General features: G+C 36.8%; 1 protein-coding gene across 1 annotated transcript in view; it reads left to right on the top strand.

The window, feature by feature from the left end:
• The window catches only part of LOC592872 (bone morphogenetic protein receptor type-1B), a 35,812-nt gene extending 12,892 nt beyond the window's left edge, over positions 1-22,920 (top strand). The window contains exons 3-10 of the mRNA XM_792376.5: positions 6,418-6,584; positions 7,137-7,251; positions 8,525-8,666; positions 9,351-9,543; positions 11,814-12,111; positions 12,948-13,123; positions 13,941-14,071; positions 15,141-22,920. Of these exons, the coding sequence (XP_797469.4) occupies positions 6,418-6,584; positions 7,137-7,251; positions 8,525-8,666; positions 9,351-9,543; positions 11,814-12,111; positions 12,948-13,123; positions 13,941-14,071; positions 15,141-15,263 (1,345 nt within the window). The 3' untranslated portion in view covers positions 15,264-22,920. The remainder of the gene's footprint in view (positions 1-6,417; positions 6,585-7,136; positions 7,252-8,524; positions 8,667-9,350; positions 9,544-11,813; positions 12,112-12,947; positions 13,124-13,940; positions 14,072-15,140) is intronic.
• The last annotated feature ends 297 nt before the right edge of the window (positions 22,921-23,217 follow it).

Raw genomic sequence — 23,217 nt, 5'->3', positions numbered from 1 at the left:
CCAGGTCAAACATAAAAGCTGTAGGCATTGAAGAGGTTCATCTGATTGGTGATGTCCTGGTAACTTAAAAAAAAAAAGTCTTTCTTTACATCTCAAAAACAGGTGATTGTGAAGAAAGAAATAATTTTCATAATAATAATAATAGTCAAAAATACAACACCAACAATGACAATAACAATGATGTAATAATTGGATTTACATAGCACCTTTTCCAGAGGATGCAAAGCGTTGAATGGAGCTGTAATAGTTTCTATCTCTGTCTGGACGCTCCCTGGCACTTTTTGGCCTCAACATTTTATGCAAGATGGCAAGGTGTTTATGATACAGATTATCTGCACATCTTTAGCCTCTTAATGTCACATGTGCATGAAGGTCTAACACTACCAGTAAATTGTTTTTGCAGTACTTACCAATTACATATGACTATTGGCTAAGGGGTACTCGAGGTCATAGCTGCCCGCAGATGTCAATGTAGGCATACACATTTAAAGGTAAAGACCAGTTTTGGAAATGCTCCCTCTCAAAAAATGAAATGGAAGCTCTTATTACCAATCATGTCAAAGAATATGTTTAGACTAATAGTCTACCTGATGATAAAAATTCTGCCGAGTAACCGCCTACTAATTGATATATTTGGCAAATTATTATATCTATTTGGACCTGATAGATATATCGCGCACGTGTCGCGTTGTCCCATACCCACCTTTCTGTGTACAGTGCTTGTAACTTTACCAAGACTGGGCCAAATCTCTTATCATTTTGATGATTCCAGAACCTTGCAGTACACACCAATACTTATATGCTAGATGATCAACCTTTTTTTGATTGATTCCACAACATTTCATCCACAATGCAATCGCATGACCATAACTGGTCTTCAGCTTTAAGGTTGTGCACGGTATGTACACGTATAGGCCTAAAAGTATGTGTCTTATGCCCTGTTCACTGTCATCAATTTGCAGTGTAGGAATTTATTTTTACAGTTGAATGTATGGAGCAAATGCATGCATTAGACACTTCTAGGTTTAATATACAGACATTGAAAATCTATCAAGATAATAAATGCCAGTTCTTTAATTTAACATTAAACTTTCATGGTGTACAGTCTCTACAGCTGTAGTCCCATCTATTGATTTGTCTGTGTTTAGATTTGAGACAGCATCATTTCCCTTTTCTGTGGGATCTTGGAAAAGCCCACCTTATACATGCTGCTGCTTTGGTCATTTTCTGTTGAGTGCTTTTCATTTTTTCCCATTAAAAGTGTATAAATGGGAGCTTGTTCCGTGCAGATCTGCCTTTCTAATTATTTGCATTACTTATTAAATTATTTTTAAAATTAAAATGAATAGAGGCTGTATTTGAAGCCTAGCCTTTCCTGAAGACATGGTTACATGAAAAGAATTGATGAACCATCGCACAGTGAACTTGGCCCAATGTAGACGCCACTACATAGTGATTGCAAGTGTGTCTGCCAATACCCAAATAAACAGTCAATGACCCAGTAGCGTCTGATTACATGTGGTCCCACTCATATAGATTTATGTGTGGGTGAGATTGCATGTCGAGTTCTCTATCTCATAATCAGTCTGCCTCCATGTACGCATACATTGTAGATCATGGATGCTGCCACTGTCGCCATACGTTGCGATGCGAACTGCTGTCCAAATTCAAATAGCGTGTTTACAGAGTAGTGGAAATCAAATTGTGAGTTTGGGGATGTAATCAAAGACAGAGATTTTCTGTATAAGGAAAATCAAGCAAGTGAGAATGGAAAAGAGAATGTAGATCTCCTATCCCGGGCTTACTTTCCATGCAAAGACAAGTTCATGAAAATGTAACGCATTGTAAAATAGGGGGGGGGGGTGGAACTACCCTTTGATTTGTCCAATAATCTCTTGGTTGGAATAGAGAAAAGAGCTTGAACATGTAATACCCTTTTATTTAAAAAATGGCGAACTTGTCTAATGATGGACCAAAAGCTTCCCAGATTTTCTGGTCTATAATTTTTAACAGTCTGTAGTCCAAGCTGGCATGTCTTGAGACTATGTCCTTGTCTTTTCTTCCAGGGGCCATGATCATGCCCTTTTCCCAGGGGCTGTGATAATGCCCTTATCTCCAGGGGCCTTTCCCCAGGGGCCATGTTGTGCCCTTCTCCCAGGGGCTAGGTCGCGACCTTACAAGCAGATTTACTCAAGGTCATTCAGCTGGCAGACTGCAGTCTATTTATAGAGCAAGGGTTTGTTTGTGTTTCCCACTCTGCTGAGTGACCTTTGACATCTGAGGTAGAGATGAATTCAGTTCATGATGCCCTCTGTGTTGCTCTGTAACAAAATGTGAAAAAACTTGAATTAAATTCTTCTGTGGAAGTGCAGTTTTGATGCAAGGGATTTCTTACTGATAAAAATAATGGTACTGTGGAAGATGTCATCTTTTTTTCCAGGCTACATTTTGCGTAGATACAATCGACCACATAAATGTTGTATACATGTAGCTGTTTTGCATCTTGTTTTAAAGCAGGGTGCTGATTCGTAGAAGCTTCTTACTGGTAATATTGGTAGGGATATAGCGAGATAGGAAGTTAAAACTCCTATTCAGACTGAGCTGAACTCATATCAATATTATCTTCAATCCATTGGAGATGATTTTGGTTTCTCAATAGGCTTTAAATACAAATTATTATCAATGGCTAGTTCCAGAAAGAATGATTTACCCTACACACCCTAAAAATAATAATGACACACAAATCATTCATTATATTATGGATTTTATTGTGTACATATATACATGTATATGCAGAGAAAAGAAGAATAAATGATGGGGAAAAAAGCACATGGTCTTTAAACTGTTGCCTATAGGAACCTGTTGAAAAGAGGGAATTCATTAGTTCATGGGTTAAGATGTGTGGAACCCAGCAGCTAATATGTTAAAGCTCATGTTAATACATAGACTGACTGTTGCTTCCCCTCAGGTTCACTGCCCGACCATTACAATGAATAAAGAGTAACTTGATTGATGATAAAGGGATAATACACGAGGAGGATAATGAATCTCACATCCTTTAGTAGCGCTCGAGTGTGGTTAGAAAACCATCTTGAATGAATTATCTGGTCTGTAAATGATGGAAATTCATTTATATTTACTTTCTATGTGTACCAGTATGTGTAATCAGGTTTGAAGATGAACCTGTAGAAGTTGATAACTATCAGTATCACTGATTTATATATAGATTATAGCCTTATTTTTTTTTAATGCTTATCATCTATCTGCAAATTTCTAAAATGTTATTTATCTATTTATTTATATATCATACAAACTTTATATATCGTGTTGTAAAGTTTGGGTTTTATAAATATTTTCAATCTTATAACTCGAAAGCTAAAACTGAACAGAAAAGGACACAAATATGTTGAAATTACGTTTGTGAGATGATTATTATTCATTCAGAACCTGTCTGTGGGAATTTTGATCTTGATGCAAGCTGAGGTTTATTTAGTGGTCACTATGCATTATTTATACATCAACCAATATATTGAATTTGTAACTTGAGTAGATATGATATGAGCCCCTCACAGACTTCATCTCAGCTTATCTGTAACATGACATCAAGAGAGAGGATATAAATGTACGTGGGTTTGCCGAGGCATAGCTGTAGGTTCAATGGCCGATCATAATACAAAGAATAACATCACAGTGTCGAGCAATGACTACAAAGTGAACATGAATGAAATCATCTGAGATTTGCATTAGTGCATGAGTCTGTTCTTATATCCAGATGTTGGAGCTTGGAGTTGAATCAAAAGAAGAAGAGTTGGTATCAAATTTACTTGTGATTTTTGTTTTTGATCCCCGGAGCTGATGTCAAAAACTATCAGTTGAAAAGATCTACCAGGAAAGATGATAGCTTTATAAACAGTGTACTGTTGAAAACATATCATAAATATCTTATTGACTGAGATAAAAAAGAAAGATTGTCTTGGCTTGGCTGTAGACTAGACATGCATGCCTATAGGCGAACGGAACGTTGCTTCAGGTTCAATGTCTCGCAGTGCCTATAACAATACATAGGGTGCATGTATAATGACAGACTTGATGAATGCTGAATTCATAACAAACATATCCATCTGCCTGACAAGTTTTTCCCCCTGCTTCTCCTTGCCTGGAAGACGAGATGAGGATGGTGAAGAATTGATGCACTACCAATAACTACATGTAATTGAAGAAGGAGAATAATCTCAGGGACAGAAATGTTTCATCTCGCTCTATTTGTCTTCAAAGTATATATTATACGCAGAGGAATGCTCCACTTAAAAAAAGAGTTAATGAGTTCTCATTAATGTAATACTCCTTTGTATTTGATGTCTTTGTGACTAACAGTGTACCTGCACCTTTTCTGCTAAAACTACGTCGTTATCATCATTAATTTTATGCTCTGCATTCAATTTGATTTATTCAAGTCCATTTAAAAAAAGTATGGTACATTGAAAATTTATCCATGTTTGAAGTTGCATTCTTTTCAGTTTGAGCTTTTCACCAAATAGATTATGTTGATTTTTTTTCTTTTCGTTGATTTTTTTCTTTTCATTGAAAAGAATAAGAGGACTCGTACCTTACTCCCATCGAATTGTCCAGACATGCCAGATATCAAACTGAAATTGATGTCACAAGCAGATGCTAGGATAATTGATAGGAACATGCTTCTTGAATTTAATCAAGGATGCCATTTTTTAGGCATTTATCTTGTCTAATTTCAGGCCCTGTCAATTCTCCGTTTCCAACTTTTGAATGATTTCTTTTGTATAGAATGTATGGGGCACCAACAGGTCTGGGACTTGTTTCAAGCTAATTTAGTAAGACCAGCTGGTATCACAGTTTTAATGAGAGTCTATGTCGCTCGATACAAGGAGAAAGTTAGAAAGAAGAATCACAGCATTCGTGATTTGTTTCCTTTTTTTCTGGGAAGCTGCAAAGACAACACTTCACGCGGCTCTTTTCTTCCAGGAGCGGTCATGAACCCCTATGTATCACGCCGACAGCGAACTCATTTATCACTTGTCGCAAAAAATATGGAAAGAAATTCAGAAGGGATCGGGATCCACTGACCTGTCGTGTAGAAAAAACAAGATCCCTTGATTCATAAATATCATCAGGTTTCATATATCGTATCTCGCGGGGAGGAGACAGTGAGAAGATATGTGTAGATATCCATGGCATTCATTTTTATTGTTCATGTTGTATTCCTTCTGTGTCTATGTCTTATTCCTATCATGGATCTGGAAAAATAGATTCATGCTTTGTTCACATCTACCAGTAGCAATATCACTATGAATATGACTGACAAAGAAAGCGGACAAAATATACAGTTCCTCAGGTAGACAAAGGGACATCCCTTCACTGCTATTATGTAAAAATGTGTAGAACAGGTGTCACATGCATATTCACCTTTTTACATAATAGCAGTGAAGGGATGTTCCTTTGTCTACCTGAGGAACTGTATATTTTGTCCGCTTTCTTTGTCTGTCATGTTCATAGTGAATGCATTCAATTTTCTGTAGAGATATCAAGATCACCAACACACATTTGGAAAACGATGCAGTCATGTTTGATAGTTGTGTTCATAGTTGTGTTCATATTCGCTTCATCATTGTACTATTTTGTACTTTTACCAATATTTGTCCTAGTGCTTTTGGAGCTAGGAAGACATTCTACAACTTTATTGAACTAAAAGCCCCACTAGTGATAAATGATGATGTTTTTTTTGTGAATCTAAATCACTCATGAATTTTGCAGAATTTGGATGCTTATTGAAGTTTCTGGGTTTACAGCAGGGACTGATAAGCTGTGCTCACATTGAAGTATACATGTAGTTACACACTTACACATATCTCAACAAGTGAATCTATGCCATGTACATGTAATTGTTTTATGCACTATACAACCATACTACACATACAGTTGTACATGTAGCAATAACCAATTTCTCTTTTGCATTTTGTTTTGTTATTTCCCTTCTCCCTGTCATTCTCTTTATTTCTCTCTCTCTCTCTCTTCTCTCTTTCTCTTTCTCTCTCTTTCTATCTCTCTCTCCTTCCATCCCTCCCTCTCTCTCTTCTTCCATCCCTCCCTCCATCTCTCCCTCCATCCATCCCTCCCTCTCTCTCTTCTTCCATCCCTCCCTCCATCTCTCCCTCCATCCCTCCCTCTCTCTCACTCTTTTTCTATCTGTCCATCTCGTTCTTGAGAAACAGTACTTCACTAGATTTCTTAAAAAAACAACTGAAAACTTACCTGTACAACTCCTCTCAAATTGTTGATAGTCCAAGAGACAGGGCCTTGTATCCTTTGGAAAAGGCACTATATAAATCCAATTCTTAATATGATTATTATTATTATATCTCCTCTTTCATTCTCCTTCTCCAGATCGTATGGATGTTTAGCACCGGAGGAAGATGGGGGTTTGATGCAGTGCAAGGGTCAGCTTAGCAATCACAGAATATCCCGTACAGTCTACTGCTGTAATGATGAGCCTAATTGTAATCTTAAGCTCAACCCTACCCTACCCCCTACTACTACCTCAACAACAACAGGTAAACAGATCAATTCTCAAAAAGTCCTCTTTTTGTCACTCTGATTTGATATTTGAAGGAAAAAAGAGTGCTGTATGTTTTGATAACAACACTTTTTTGTGTGATTGTCTACTGGAAAGTTATATGCTCTGTTTTGCCATCAGTCTTTCGAACTTTTATGGTGTTTTTACAGAGCTAAAGCTTTCACCTCTCCCTTTTATATATATATATATTTTGTTTTGTTTGTAGGAAACTATTCTTTTCATTTCAATTTCTAGGATAATTGAAATGAACATACTTGTAGTACTGGCAAGCCAAAGGTTAACTATTTTCTCACAGATGTACTGTGTAATCCTACCCAGATGTTAATTTCAAACAGCATTGATGATGAATCATTGTTTTATTTTGTGAAAGTTTAGAAAGGTGTACTTCTGATGGAGACACCCCCCTCCCCCTCCTTCTGGTCATCACTTCGCCACATCCCCACAATACCCAATATGTTATGTATGCCTACATGTATGTCACATTGAAGTAATAAACTGATAAACACCTGTTTTGTATTTTTTTAAACAGAACTGCCAGGTGTAGAAGACACCTACAACACGACCGTCCACCAAATAGCTCTTCTCATCTCCGTCACTTTCTGTGCCGCAGCATTCATCATTGCTCTTACATTCTTCTACTTGAGGTTAGTCTTCTTCTCTCATCCACTTCTCTCATCCGCTACTGAGAACCAGAAGGGTATTTAAAGGCTGTCTGTACTACTTATAGCTACTTGCGCCCTCTATATAGCAAACAATGCCTAATCGGTGACCGTTGGTCCCCCATGATCCCCTTTTCTTATGTTAATTGAGAGCTGATTTGATGAGATAACCACCTGTCAGTGACCTTGCAGGGAGGTCCAATCCAGCCTGGATAAACTAGTGTAGAGGGGCTTTAAAGGGAGATGGTAGACAGTTTCCCTATGCAGAAGGTCAAAACTCACTGACACCAGACTTGGTGGAAATACCATTAATGAGTGTTACAAGTCTCACACACAGCAAACCTGAAGTCCCATCAAGAAATACCCCCTCGTCTCTTGGAGAATCTTCGGATGATGCAAATGTCAGATAAGGATTTAACCATATGGGGGACGGGTGAAAATTGCAGAGTGTTACATAAGGCCTGTTGGTCATGAAACTGAATTCTAGTGATTGAAAACACATGTTATTCGGTAAATACCTGAATGATGTTGAATTCCCAAATGAGAGCCCACTGCTATGGGCTTTAACATTATGTTCTTTCGCTGTTCAGACGTGGTTTAGAAATGGATAAAGGAAGAAAGAATTATAAAAGTGGAGTTGAAGTATTGTGATAAATGGATTGTACAGTCAAACCTGCTTTAGTGACCACCTGTCTACAAAGGCCACTATTTGTGTTTCTCTTGGGCAGTCGCTATAGACAGGTTTGACTGTATTTGAATTGTGCGCCCTGCAGAAGGGTGCTACGCAAATACAAAAAGTTTTGATCAAATTTGTAAACTAAAGTTACGATCGTTGAAATACTGCTTATAATATCACTGCTGACACTATCAACAATTTGGACAATGTAGGAATAAAAATTTGTTGCGTAAATGTCATCAAAGAAGAGTCATAGCTTTGGAATGCATTCCCTTTTAAAATGTGCTGTCCATCTGTTGTCTAGGCATCTCAAAAATAGTGCTATTTTAATATTCATTGCGTTGCTTATATGTTATCAAAGGGCAGTGAAACTTTGGAATACTTTCCTCTCATAAAGTACATCCTTTGTCTAGGCATCTTAGCACATCCTGTTCTTCTATTTTAGTAGTTGGAAGCAACTTATTAATACAGATCTTGATCTGAGAAAGGTCACATTAGATCATAACACTAAACAAAGAACCACAAAGTATATTGTATGCCATGCCTCTCTAATCTCCGTATGGCATATTTCTCTCTATTTAGGTATAAGAAGAGAGAGGTGAGAAGACGCTATGACTTTGAGGTAGCGCAGCAAGACGACTCATTCATTGGACCGGGGGAGACCTTATCAGAACTACTCGAGAAGTCCAGCGCATCTGGAAGCGGTTCTGGACTTCCTCTCCTCGTAAGTTCTAATCACTAGATCTAACATCAAAAGGGCAACATCCGACGTGTGTAGACTTGAAGACGCTTCTGAGCAAAATGACCAAACATTCTTGTCTCTCTTTTTGTTCGTTCAGGAATTCATCCGACAAGATTGAATGATGATAACGCTAAGCTTTGTGTGGTCTTTTGCTATTTATATCTAATGGAAAGATAAGGCATGTCGGTTTCGGGTCGCTGAACTTCTTACTCATTTTGTTGCCATATATTTAACTATAAGAATCACCTATCAAAATTGATGTGACCCAATAAATATCAACTGAACCCTCCAAATCTGAGATAGACTGTCCCTTTAAAATTTGCAAGTTACAATGGAAGCTGTTATATTGTGATATTCTAAACAAGAGATTAATTGGAAATAATATCTCTAGTGATATTTGTTTGTCTCGCAATGTATGGTCAACAAGGGATCTAAAAGATCACGACTTTTCGTGCGCCGCTGCAACGCTTTGTCAGGTGATAAAATATATTGTAAGCAAGCGTGCTTTATACTTTACGGGTGGACCGGCGGTCAAATAATTCAATCAATAATCGTACGCCTACAAACAAATATCACTAGCAATATTATTTTTGATACTACATCTGCAATGAGTAATATATTTAGCAAGAAAGTAATCCATGTATTTTTCCCCCGTTTCTCTTGTAGGTCCAACGCACCATTGCCAAGCAAGTTCAGCTGATACGTAAGATTGGGAAAGGGCGCTATGGTGAGGTCTGGAAGGCCAAATGGAGAGGGGAGAATGTCGCCGTCAAAATCTATTTCACTGCTGAAGAGGCCAGCTGGTTTAGGGAAACAGAGATCTATCAAACAGTTCTCATGAGGCATACAAGCATATTAAGTAAGTTATCCCCCTTTATTTCCAAAATTCAAAATTTTCTTGAGGTATATAAATGTAGTAAGTAAGTTACCCCCCCCCCCCCCCCACCCTGCTATTAGAACTAAACAGTAACTGTACAGCTTTTAGGAGCAGCCTAAATATCTTTTGATAGAGTTTGTATAAGGCATTCAAACATACTAAGTAAGTTGCCCCCCTCTTTTTTCAAGCTTCATTTGAAGTTGATGCCAATGTAAAATTTGGAAGGTAGTTATTCAAGATATCATATTTAACCATAACCATAAAAACATACAAACAATAATACAAAATATAGTATGGAATACTGAAACAACCAATTTAATGTCAGTTTTATTTGACAAAACAATGTTCATGTGGCATACAAACTTATTACCGGTAGGTGAAATTACACCCTTCTAGTGTTTGATTTTGTGGGAAATCTATACAAAGCTTGACCTCTATGATCCACCATTCACACTTTAGAATTAAAGGTAAAGACCAGTTATGGTCATGCGATTGCATTGTGAAAGAAACGTTGTGGAATCGATCAGAAAAGGTTGATCATCTAGCATCTAGCATCTAGCATCTGCAAGGTTCTGGAATCATCAAAATGATAAGAAATTTGGCCCATTCTTCGTAAAGTTACAAGCACTATACACAGAAAGATGTATATGGGACTACCCTATATCTCTCACAGACCATGAGAGAAATAAATTTACCAAATATATGAATTAGTAGGCGGTTTCCAGGCAAATTTTTTATCATCATGTATTAGTCAAAACATATTCTTTCACATGATTGGTAATGAGAGCTTCCATTTCATTTTTTGAAATTGGGGCGTTTCCAATACTGGTCTTTACCTTTAAGAGTGAGCCATAAGAATGTCCCTGCTGGTCACTTTCTTAGTCTCAACACATAGCAATGTTTCCATGTACTTATCTTTAAAACCTCACCATGAAAGATATAGCTTTCATTAAATACATTCCCACCGAGAGTAGTCTTATTTGTTTGTGTGAGTAGGTTCATAGGCTATTAACCTGGCACTTGCAAAGCTGATATCATTTTCACTCATAGATACTGGTACTATCATCTTAAAATGATTAAAGGAAACCTCGCTCCAAAGAATATGTGCTGGTATGCTGAAAACTGAGATGTATTTCTCCGCTTTGATGTACAATATTCCTCACGGAAGTGTACAAGAGACATTATACAAATGAAGATATTCTTGGCGTGATGTAATGCCTTTTAGCATAACAGGGGCCCAGCTATTTTCTTGATAATGTATTGTACCAGGCAAACTTATACATTAATTTATGCACCAAGTTTTAGTTGAAAAGAATTTAATTCAATAATTATTCTTGCTTTATATCTCTCTCTCACATACTTAGTGAGGAATCTTGTACAGTGATGGACAAGAATATGATATATCTCTCAGAATAAGTTAAAATTCTTTTTTGGGTGAGGTTTCCTTTAAAGGGATCCGGTTCTGGAACAAAATTCTGAAAGAAAATCCTGGACTTAGCTCATGTTCAATGATAATTTTAAACCTTTAGGTCAGTCAGGAATCCCGTGACTTTTACAAGCCGATCGCCTGTCTGATTATCAAGATATTTATGATTGGAATTGTAATGAAAAAAAAACTGTTTGCCAAACGGTTTTCATAACACAACAGTCTATTGGGGAAAACGAGTATGGTATAACCGGTCAATCAAAAAAATTTACTTTTATGAGGCACTTCTGTGCATCTCGGATTTAACATTGTTAAACGATGCCTTTAATATTTTATTATTGATTATTATTTATTTGATGTTACCTGTACCCGGGAGAGGGAAAGCAAACCTAATCACTGTAACCTTGGAGTGTCTCCTCCCTAACTTACAGTGCCTTGTATCCTTCAGAAAAGGCACTACCGTATTTGCCGGTGTAAAGGCCGCAGTATTTTTGGAAGAGAAAATATCAAAAAGTCGGGTGCGGCCTTTACGGCGAAAGAGTGAGAAAAAAAAAATCAAGTCAAAACCAGCCTGAATTTGGACATATGGGACTAGGAACACTAAAATAACTATACCACTATGGTACAGGACATTTCAACACATCTTACCGACAATTTTATCTTGCATTGTTGACATGAATACGAAAATAAATTGCTAAACCAACATTTTACGATAGATCTTGATCTAAGTTCGTGCTAATGCATTGCAAAAGTCCAATTATTATTACCAATATCATTGTTGTTGTTTTTGCTGTTAATTGATATTTTGATTATTTGTTGCCCCCAGGTTTTATTGCAGCAGACATACGAGGCAGCGGGGCCTACACCCAGCTCTTCCTGATCACAGAGTACCATGAATGGGGCTCCCTCTATGACTTCCTCAACGTGAACATCCTTGATTCACAGAGCATGCTTCGTCTGGCGTACTCTGCGGCCAACGGACTGGCTCATCTCCACACAGAGATCTGCGGCATGCAGGGCAAGCCTGCCATCGCTCATAGGGACGTCAAGTCCTCTAACATCATGGTGAGGAAGAATGGAACGTGTATGATTGCTGACATGTCACTAGCTGCCCGCTTCCTCAGGTAAGTGTGATGAGATTGTGTGATGAGGTTGTGAAAAGCACATTAGTCCTTGGGGACTTACATTAGGCCTAAAAAAAAATGAGGTTGTATTGCCCTTTGCGACCAACCCCAAATCTTAACATCTATGGTCGGCTTTTAAAGCTTTCAGAACTGAGAAAAAGCAGCCCAACGAGGGAGTAAAAACGATTGAACGGCCCATGTTTTGGCACCTAAAGGGCAATACAACATCTTTTTTTTTTATAGGCCTTATGTGGGTATTTCATCAAATATTGTGATATCTTGAATAAAGCTCTTGGGGAGGGTAGTATAAACGAACAAAAATTGTAAACATCAGATTTTAAAATCTTGAACCGATCTGTATTCATCATCTTTCTTACCTTTTAAATCAGGTCTATCTCAACAATTGAATGACCTGTAATCATACATGTAGGTAATCAAATAATTGTATGTCTTATGTCTTGTTATTATTATGTATTGGGTTTCACCTGTTCATGGGAGGCAAAAAGAAAACTGAATCACTGTAACCCTTGATCGGGTCTCTCCTCCCCGGTATAACTGGTTGGTGTTCTGCAGGTAGACCATTACACCAGGGTCCCCCTACTCTTATACGAATAGTGCAGTGGGTTCTTAACATGCATCTATAGGTGCTGTCTCTCCTCTACACATGGCCTCCATTTTATAATGAGCAGTATTATGTATTTTCAGATAAGAATGTTGATGAGTCTTTTGAAATGTAAGTACATAATATACATGTGTACAAACTTCAATTTACAACTGACATCCAGTTTAAATTTAAAATATAACATTCTAAATATCTTATTGTTTCTATTAAACAGTGAGGGTAACGAGATAGACCTAGGCCAGAACACGAGGCTAGGAACCACTCGGTACCTACCTCCAGAGGTGTTGGACAATGTGTTGATGAGTAACACATTTGATGCCTTCAAGATGGCGGATATGTATTCCTTCGGCATGGTGCTGTGGGAGATTGCTAGGAGATGTGTCACAAGAGGTATGCTATCAAAGGTTTATTGTCGTTTGGTCTACAACCAGTTCATCTACTACCCAATTGGTCTATTCCCATATAGTCTACCCCAGCCTTCTACTTTCCGCACGGTCCAATAATAATTTTGTCTACTTATCATTTGGTCTAATGAACATTTAGGCTAAGTAGTTTGGTCTAATTTCCTTTTGATGCAATTTCAATAAGTCTACTTCCCATTTGGTCTACTGCTCATTTAGTCTACTGGTCCTTTACTAAGTATTGTTATTTTTGATCAAATGATTATTAGACTTAGGGCATCAGACAAACTGTGAATTACACCTTGACATCTGAACAGAGCAAGTCAAGATCAAGTCAAGGTCATATGAAGTGTGGCAAAACATGAAATTCTGTTAAAGGGATCCGGTAACTTTGTCTCAGATTTTGAAACAAAATCCTGGATTTAGCTCATGCTGCAATGATAATTATAAACCTTTACTCCAGTCAGGAACCCCATGACCTTTACAAGCCGATCGCCTGTCTGATTTTCAAGATATTTATGATTGGAAATTGAAACCAAGTTTTGCGTTTTCATAACACTACGGTCTATTGGGGAAAATGGGTATGGTAAAACCGGTCACTCGAATTTTTAAAATACTTTTTTGAGGCACTTCTTGATCGTTTTGGAGCGCGATTTATTTTAGGGCTTCAATATTACACCGTATCACAAGCATCGATAACACGTATGGCCGTGCATCTACGATGCCTTTAAAAGATAAACGCTTTTTTATGGTGACTTGTTGCTACTTTGCTAAATTTCATATTCCTCCATCTCTCCATCTTGCAGGAATCGTTGAGGAATGTCAGCTGCCGTTCTATGATGCTGTTCCTATGGATCCCAGCATAGAGGATATGAGGAGAGTGGTGGTGATAGAGAGGAGGAGACCAGACATACCAAATAGATGGAGTGGAGATGATGTAAGTTGGTCTATTTCATCAGTATGTACTGTGGTTGGGGAGGAGAGGGGGAGTGACACAGGGCGTGGTACTGGTAGGGGAGGGGATGGAGGGGAGGAGAGAGTGGTGGTGATAGAGAGGAGGAGACCTGACATACCAAATAGATGGAGTGGAGATGATGTAAGTTGTTCTATTTCATCAGTATGGACTGTGGTTGGGGAGGGGAGGAGAGAGTGACACTGGGAGTGGTACTGGTACTGGTAGGGGAGGGGATGGAGGGGAGGAGAGAGTGGTGGTGATAAAGAGGAGGAGACCAGACATACCAAATAGATGGAGTGCAGATGATGTAAGTTGTTCTGTTTCATCAGTATGTACTGTGGTTGGGGAGGGGAGGAGAGAGTGACACTGGGAGTGGTACTGGTAGTGGTAGGGGAGGGGAGGGGATGGAGGGGAGGGGATGGAGGGGAGGAGAGAGTGGTAGTGATAGAGAGGAGGAGACCCGACATACCAAATAGATGGAGTGGAGATGATATAAGTTATCTTCACTTCTTCACCAGTTTGTACTGTGATGATGGTGATGGTGGTGGTGATGATGGTAGGAGAGCGGATATGAGAGGGGGGAGCAGGTGAGAGTGGTGGTGATGGAGAGGAGGAGACCAAATCGATGGAGTGGAGATGATGCGAGTTGTTCTCTTATCTACTCCATTGGTTTGTATTGTGATTGGAGGGGGGGGGGGAGGAGGGATGAAGGAAGTAGAGAGTGTCAGTGCTAGTGTTAGAGAAGAGAGGAGACATAGTATATAGATCAAGTGGGGGGATGATGTCATTATTAGCATTAGCTTGAAATGTAGTCTTGGTGGTGATGAGAGAGGTAGGGCAGAGAGGGAGGGGAAGAGGTAAGGGAAGTTAAAACAGTAGTGGTTAAGAAATACCAAATAGATATTGTTGAGAAGAAGTATAACCTGGCCTTCTATGTTTGTTCAAATTATTTTAGGGGTGTAGTCATCCTTTCCCCTGAAAATTGTTGGTTGACCTTCAAATCGTGTCTGATTTAAGCTTAATGCAACTTTCTTCTCTTTTTCTCCGGCAGATTCTACGAACCATCTCCAAAGTGATGTCAGAATGCTGGAACCAGAACCCGGCCGCCAGAGTCACCTCCCTCCGAGTGAAGAAGACGCTGGGAAAACTACAAGAAAATGAATTTAAAGTTTAGAGCTAGATAGACGCAAGCCCTTGAAGGATTGCATAGACTTGCACAGACTATTTTGCAACAGGGATCACATAGGTTTCTACAGAGCGTGAATGTGAACTTTGGATTGTAGCAGTTGTAGGTTATGGCAAACTGAGAGTTCAAAGGATGTCAATTTGCATATGGTGTGAAGCACAGCAATGGAGCCAGCAAGGTCTTGAAGCAGAGTAGTGAGAAAGATGGAAAGCTTTGTGCAAATCTTATCAGATGAAGCAGAGAGTGGTCAACAGACTCAAGCAGGTTTTTAACTGTTGTCCAAAACAATTAGAGGTGTTGACACGACTGTGTGAAAAGTATGTCAAAATGGTAACACAAACCAAAGCCACTACACCAGTAGGATTGCTAATGGCAGTCCAAGACAGAGATTAGCTGAAGCACTGGCATTTACAGAACAAGGACACATACACAGAGCTGAGCCAAGATTTGTGGTTCCTGATGTATCGTCACACATGTCTAATTTCTCACGGTTCATCGACTGTGGTCAAATGCACCTAGAAGTGACGAGAAATACCTATTTAATTTTTCTTCGGATTGATATTTACCAAATGAACTAAACAAACCAAATCATCGCAGATTATGCAGTACTCTTGTACTTCTTTAAATGCTCAAATCTTAAAAGTACTTGCACCAGGGAATGTTGTTGTGGTCATTGATGAATTATTGTGTACTTTCACAGCTATAGCTAAGTAGGTGGTCTTGTATGTAAGATAGGTAAACATTGAATGCAGCACACATTGAAATCACTTATATGACATCCAAGCTAGCCCCTTCTGAGCTTTCAGAATTGCAAACAATTATGGAAATGAGCCTGTAATGGTCAAATTAGGGGTCTTAAATCTTTGTTTTAATTGTCGAATCAGGCTGAGACATCTTCTTTGGAAACAAACCTTGACAAAGTACATGAATGTATCTTGCTTTTACTTTTGGGTTAGACAAATAGTCATATTTTAATCCGAACTTACAGCAGAATGCTAACTTCTTTTTTTTTGGGGGGGGGGGGGGAGGGGGGATTCACTGCCCGTGGCTCAGAAGGTGTTGGTATACTAAAAAATAAAAAAAATTGGCAGACATCTTGGATTATACGTAGTCGTTTTACTATTTTGGATGTGGGTTGTTGAACTTGGGGGGGGGGGGGTTCGCTGGTTCACTGGTTTATGCTGTGAAAGAACACAATTTTGTAAGCATCATTAGCGACTATTTATTCTTATCAGTACTCTATACTACTGTATCTTATATGGGTGCAGGTCAGCAGTAACATAGTTTGGAATTACAGAATATACAAGAACAAGTTTCTAGGGTATTAAATATACCTGCAGGTGAATTACAGCTTTGTCGTGTTTACTTTCTGGCTAATTATCCGGGAGTGAAATATCCCATTACAAACATGATTGAACAAATCTCTGAACATTTTCAGGTCTTGATTTCTCAATTTTTGCATGTTTTGAAGAATTTATGTTTCTTGTCAGATTAATCAACTTATTCTTGATAAAAGCATACATGAATGCACTGAGTGATCAATATCATGAGCAAATTCACAATCGTACAAAACACGACTGATTCTTGAAATTTCAAACAATGTTGCTACCTACCTACCTGTTGAAAGCATGGCATTTGTCATTTGGAAGTGTAACCATTGCATGCTCAAAGCATACAATTAGGGCTGGGCTCTAGCCGATATATGAACAATCTTGATGAGAAGTAAGACCGTGCTAAGTGAATGAAAGTGTGAGGAAGAATTAGAAAACTAGATGAGTTCATTGTTAACGAGGTTATAGTTATGGCTTCTAATTAGGTACTAATGAAACCAAAAACTGTAGAGTAAATTTTAAGTACTTAAACTCACTATTATATTACTGTTCTTTAATCAAGAATAGTTTAACAGCTAACAATTAGGAAAGTCATAAAACTTATTTGAATGATTTGATATAAAAAGTGCCAATTTTTTATTACGTGTATAAAAATATCTATATATATGAGCTGCATGTACATATATATTGTAACTAAAAATGTACAGCATGTAGGATCACACAACTCTCTGAAACCCCGACCTCTGTATGTTCCCAGTTGTAGACCTTTATGTAGACACAGCTTTAGTCTTTTACCTCAATTCTCGTTTTACACCCAACTCTTAACTTAAAAACTTAGTAAAACATATATATGTTGTCTAATTTATATATAGATTTTGAACGATTGACTTGTTTTTATTTTCCCCTACTTGAAAGCACTGCCTTTATGAGAAAAAAAGAGAGAAATAACCTTTTCTTGTCGTCATAGAAACAGAACACTTTGATAAAGAATTTAGCCGTGAACTCTAACTTTTGGTTAGGGTGGGGGGTGGGGGGGGGGGGGGCTTTACGCAGGTACTATATTTTAAAATATATATGCTAAAACAATAGTTTATTGGGATATTTCTGAAAAACTAGATAATCAAATCAAAACAATCATGTTGTGATTGTCATAGCAGTAGCCTTAATTTGTTTGGAAAATTCTGTTACAAATTCAAATGAAACGATTTATTTCTCATGAAAGGAGATGAAAATTTAGAAAAAAAGTAACACAAAAAGAAATTGCATATTTAGGGAGACTTCAAGTCATAAAAGAGATATAAATGCATCGTTTTACATTTCATACATTAAATTCCCATAATGTTTGATAGTTTTGTAATGTGAAACAGTAATTATAGAAAACTCTCATAAACAGTCTACACTTCACATGGTGATATCTAATAAGAACAAACATGTGTTGTCCAAGGTTGAAATTCAAGATTTCAATCTTGTACTGGTAGATTTTGTACTGTTACAATTGAAAGGCTGCACCACTCAAAGCCTGACTTCATGTACTCAATTATTCTGTATTTGTTCGCATCCAGTATTTATACATTAATTGTGTGAAAAATACATTTTGTATTACAATGAAACAATTGCCAAATTAACTAGTAATTAAGATTAAAAGATAAATGATATGTACAAGTTTGATGAAGAAAAAGATTATTAAAAAAATACAAAGAGTTATGATGATGCATTGTACAGTTTTTACTACAGATTTCTAATGTGTGTTAGAGTTTATGCTGTATGATTGGAAGTCTAATTTGGGGTTTATTTAAAACTTGTACAGAACTGGAATACTTACTTATCAGAGCACTCTCTCTCTCTCTCTGTCTCTCTTATTTTCCGGTGTATTGTTAGAAGAAGTTTTAGTTGATAGTACTATATGTCTGTAGATAACTATTGTATATGTGATGTACATTCAATCTTACTTGACTGGCGTAATGTAGATATATTCAGACTTCAGATGGACACGTAGTAATCAATTAGGGAGAGGATAAAGCAGTATTTTATATGAAAATTATACCCTGTAATTGTATTTGGGTCGCGTTCTTCATAGGGGATCAGGTGGACTCGATCCAAGCGTGTTTTAGATTTGAACTCACGGTTATCTTGAAAGAGGAATGACGACATTGATGTTCTGTCAGATCTCCTCTCGCAAGAGATAATGTGGTCCAAATCTTGTTGGATAAAGAAGACCTTTGATCGTAAAACACAACCTGGAATATGTTGGTCATTTTTCAGGTCCCCTTTTATTATATATTTGATTTCATCTTCAATGTAAACTCCTTAACTTATCTAAATTGTGTGTATCATAGATAAACCATAGCTACCTACTCAGTTCAATCACTAACATATTATGTAGATTCTCTCATAAAATATTATTACAATGGATCATTCAATTACGGTACTGGAATGATGGGAAGCTGATCATGTTCAGTTAATTTCTATGTCATTATGATGAAGAGTTGATTTTGTTTTTAAGAATGTATTTTGAGGTTGTTTTGTGTTTTTTTAATTTTTTTTAAAAAGAATTCCCCTATCAAAAAGTTGACTATAGCAATGTAGAAATCACCAAATTTGACTAATATTTGATGTGATTCTGCGCAAATTACTAAAAATGGTTCAGGAATAGGTATTAAAAAGGTCGCTTTTGTCACCTTTTCTGTATTATGCACGTGGGATACGTACTGCCTCTTGATGTGGAAAAATGAACAGATTTTTGTTGTCATGTACTTAACTAGAATATCCTCATGATTTGTATACATGTATAAAGCCCACCGCACAATATACAATCTTCCTACAGTCCAATTTGTTTAAAAGAAATGGCAATAGGTATAGAATTCTAAACAAACGATCTTGGTTCTGAATAATGAAAAGAATGCAAACAACAGGAATTTTAGTGCATTTACGCTTTCTACTCAGATAAGAGCCGAATCGGTTGCAAATTGTAGACAATCCGACGTCACCACGATTCTGAGCTGATTTTGGCTATTTGATGGCTACTCCTCTTTCAAGAAAGCTTGAAATCAATTTAAATCTTGATTTAAATAATCATATGCCTGTTCAAATCATTGATCATTAAGAATTTAGAAATTTGAATGTTCATATCAAATGCTATCGTGAATTATTTGAATATCGAACAGCAGGAGGATTGTATAGTGTACGATGGGCTTAAGTAATATATTTAGGATGTTTCTTTTCTGTACAAAGAAATCTTTGATGATATTTATATTTTCTCTACTTATCATTATCACTTATTTCTCAATATGAGATAAGATTATGGTTGTATATTACTTTCGTTGTAAATATGTATGTATTATGATTATACTTCAGTATATAAAACAGCAGGCCTCAAGCCAGTATCAATATCATTTGATTAATCACATTATAGTTTCATTAAATTATATTATTTTACTCTCTACTTGTATTTTACCTCTTCTCTGAGGAGAAAGAAAGAACGTTTACATTCAACTTAATTAAGACTCCCTTTTTAATTTCAATTTATTATGAAATGATCCATTATTTTCAAGCATTTTAAAAAAGATTGCAGAAGACTCACATGTCTATTATTCTTTAGTGCCCCATTTCTTGTAAATTGATAATTTGACAATATCAATAAAAACTTCAATGTTATCAGCACCAAAGAAATTATTTGATGTTCAAGAACACTTTATAAACTCACTCATGGTGAACCCCAAACATGACTGTTTTAATTGTCCTTGGTTTTTGTTAGAAAATTTCAGCTAGCATATCAACCTTTGAAGTGCTATTATAAGTACTATATGCTCTTCATATGAATTGTAATTGTTATCTATTTAATTTTGTTGGTTTTGTGTTTTTTCTTTTCCTCTCTTGGTTTTAAGTGGCTTCCAGAGTCGTTAACAATTTGCTGCTAACTTGTGATATGAATGTACATATTCTGTTCAGTTTTCTACTCCCCACATGGAGAAACATTTTATGTCCTGTTTCTTATTTACTGTTGTCTCCTATATTGCAAGAAGTACTCTAAGCCCTAGATATATTGAAGTTGATGTAATCTAGCTTAACTCCTGGTAGTTCTCAAACTTGATTTTGAACTTTATTTTCCTCACTCAAGGGAGCAGCATGTAATGGCATCATTGAACCTGCACCTGCTTGGTTCTGCCAAATTGTCAATCTAATACCGAACTACATTCATTTCATTTGCACTTCAATTCTCATTGATATAATGTGCTACCACATTGTTCCATATATTTATGTCTATTAGAGTTGATTTGAAGTTTTCTTTTTTTTTAAAGTTCTCCTGTAATAGAATCAAAAGATTTAGTTTGCTTCACTGTTATGTTACCACTGCCCAATCTTCTTAAAAATGATATCGCACATTTACCTCACATACCTTAAAAATCCTGTGTATAAGACGCACCCCTAAGTTACATGCACTCACTGACCAGGGGCCTGTCTCACTTTTAAAAAGAGTTGCAATTAATCTGAATCAAATCATATGCCCTTTAATCGGTGGATTGTGCATCGATTTGCGATCAAAGTAATAATGTTTGATTTGAATCAATTGCAATTCTGTATGAGACAGGGCCCAGATGACATATCCATACACAGAAATAGTTCTAAACTTTCACAATTTATTAGAACAATAGGGCTAACAAAAGTTATTATGGTAATGTATTTAATACAGGTGAAGTTGCGAGTGAATTAAGGCTTGTTCAGACATGACCTGGCAAAACTGTGGCTGTTTTTTTAAAAACGATGATGTTAAAGATAAACTTGAGTACTGGTAATGCGATTGCATTGTGAAAGAAAAGGTGTGGAATGGATCAGAAAAGTTGATCATATAGCATGTAAGTAATAGTATGTAATGCAAGGTTCTAGAGTCATCAAAATCATCATAAATTTGGCAGAGTCTTGGTAAAGTAACAATCACTTACACAGATAGATGTATATGGGACAACACACATAGTGTCGGGGCTAGTACTACCCTGATTTCCTTATCTTTCTATGCTCATTACTCAGCCAGTATACATTTTCTTCCAAAATTGTTTGGCACATGACATTTATTTGTAATCTAGAACATTCAGTGTAAGTTTCGTTAGATTCTGTAAGAATTCATTTTTTTTTTTTTTTACCAGAACTCAAGTTTATCTTTAATAGTAAAGTGTAATATGCTTCACGTGTGGGTATGTTATAGCACAGAGCTTGGTGAATATGTGCAAAGTCTTTGTCGCATTCAGTTACTATTCATGAACAAGTTGAAAAAACCTGCGGCAGCTGTCTTGCGATGGTTTACTGGGCCGCATCTTAACAAGTCTTCATGGTTTCTTTAGATAGAATTATGACCATGTGCAGACAAAATATAAGCAAAGCTGTACCTCACTTAAATCTGCTGCTTATTTCTGCCATTTTACGTGTTATGTTGAGCAAATATAAGCCACTTGAACTAATGGAAAAGTACTTTGTAAATTTAGGATGAAGTTCGTTGTACTTTTTTGTAATTTCCATGCATATTGTATTCACTTAGACGTAAGATGTCCACTACATTTTTTTTGATAATGGAAATGGAATTTTTGATATTATAGTCGCCATCAGATCACCTCTAATCTATTTTCATCCAGATTCAAAAAATGATTAATCCCAACTCAATGAAAATAATACACAATAAACATATTTCTTTATCAGCTTGGTTTTACAACACATGCTTTTGTGCCAGTTGCTACATGACCGAGTACCTATACACTAATTGCATTTTGGAACTTCAGCCTTTCACAAAATACTATACATAAACCTAAAGCAAACCCATAACCCAATCACAACCCTAACCCTATATCTCTTAAGACATAAACTCCAAAAGAGTCATCGCCATGGTAATTGCTAGAGCACTGCCTTACTTATTCACTTCAGGTCCAGTTATCTGATGGCAACTATTTTCAATCAGAATACATTCTCTTGAAGAGAAAAAGTCAGATAGTTAATCACTTATGGGAAGAATAACCTGTACAATTTTTGCTCGACCTCTTCATAAAACACAATGAAATGTTTTTATTAGCTCAGAATATCTCTCTCTTTTCGTTTTGAGAGGGTGAGAAAAAAATGTAGGGTATGTAGAGACTTGACAACCTGTACTGAAGAGAACACTATGTATATAAGCATTTTTTGTTAGTATAGTGGTATTGTACTGAGCGGAAAGGGGGATTGTGAAAGAGATCTTTGGGTCATTTCTTCTTTTCTTTTTTTAAAATCCCCCAAACAGTTACTACTTTGTTGATAATGACTACATTTTTTCAATAAAATATCTGAAAAAAATATTTTGTCTGTGTTTTGTTTGTATGATTTGTGTCCTCCAGGGTCCTGTCTGATGAGGAGCTGTGATTGAATATGATTGATTACAAGTCCTCCAATCTCATTTCAGGTTTAGTAAAGAGTTGTGCTTGATAGCAAGCAGCAATCAATTTGAATCGATCTGTGTAAGACGAGGCCCATGTCTAGTATTCGACTTAATGCACCATTTAAAAAAAAAAAAAAAAATTGTATTACGAAGTGCACATTTAAAGATGGATTAAGTTAGGTAAAACTGGTAAGCAATCATGACACCATCATCATAC

This window comes from Strongylocentrotus purpuratus, unplaced genomic scaffold, assembly GCF_000002235.5.
Source record: "Strongylocentrotus purpuratus isolate Spur 01 unplaced genomic scaffold, Spur_5.0 spur5_scaffold_10, whole genome shotgun sequence".
In the NCBI taxonomy this organism is placed as follows: domain Eukaryota; kingdom Metazoa; phylum Echinodermata; class Echinoidea; order Camarodonta; family Strongylocentrotidae; genus Strongylocentrotus; species Strongylocentrotus purpuratus.
Note: the sequence above shows the minus strand (reverse complement) of the source record. Positions and strands in the feature narration are given on the sequence as shown.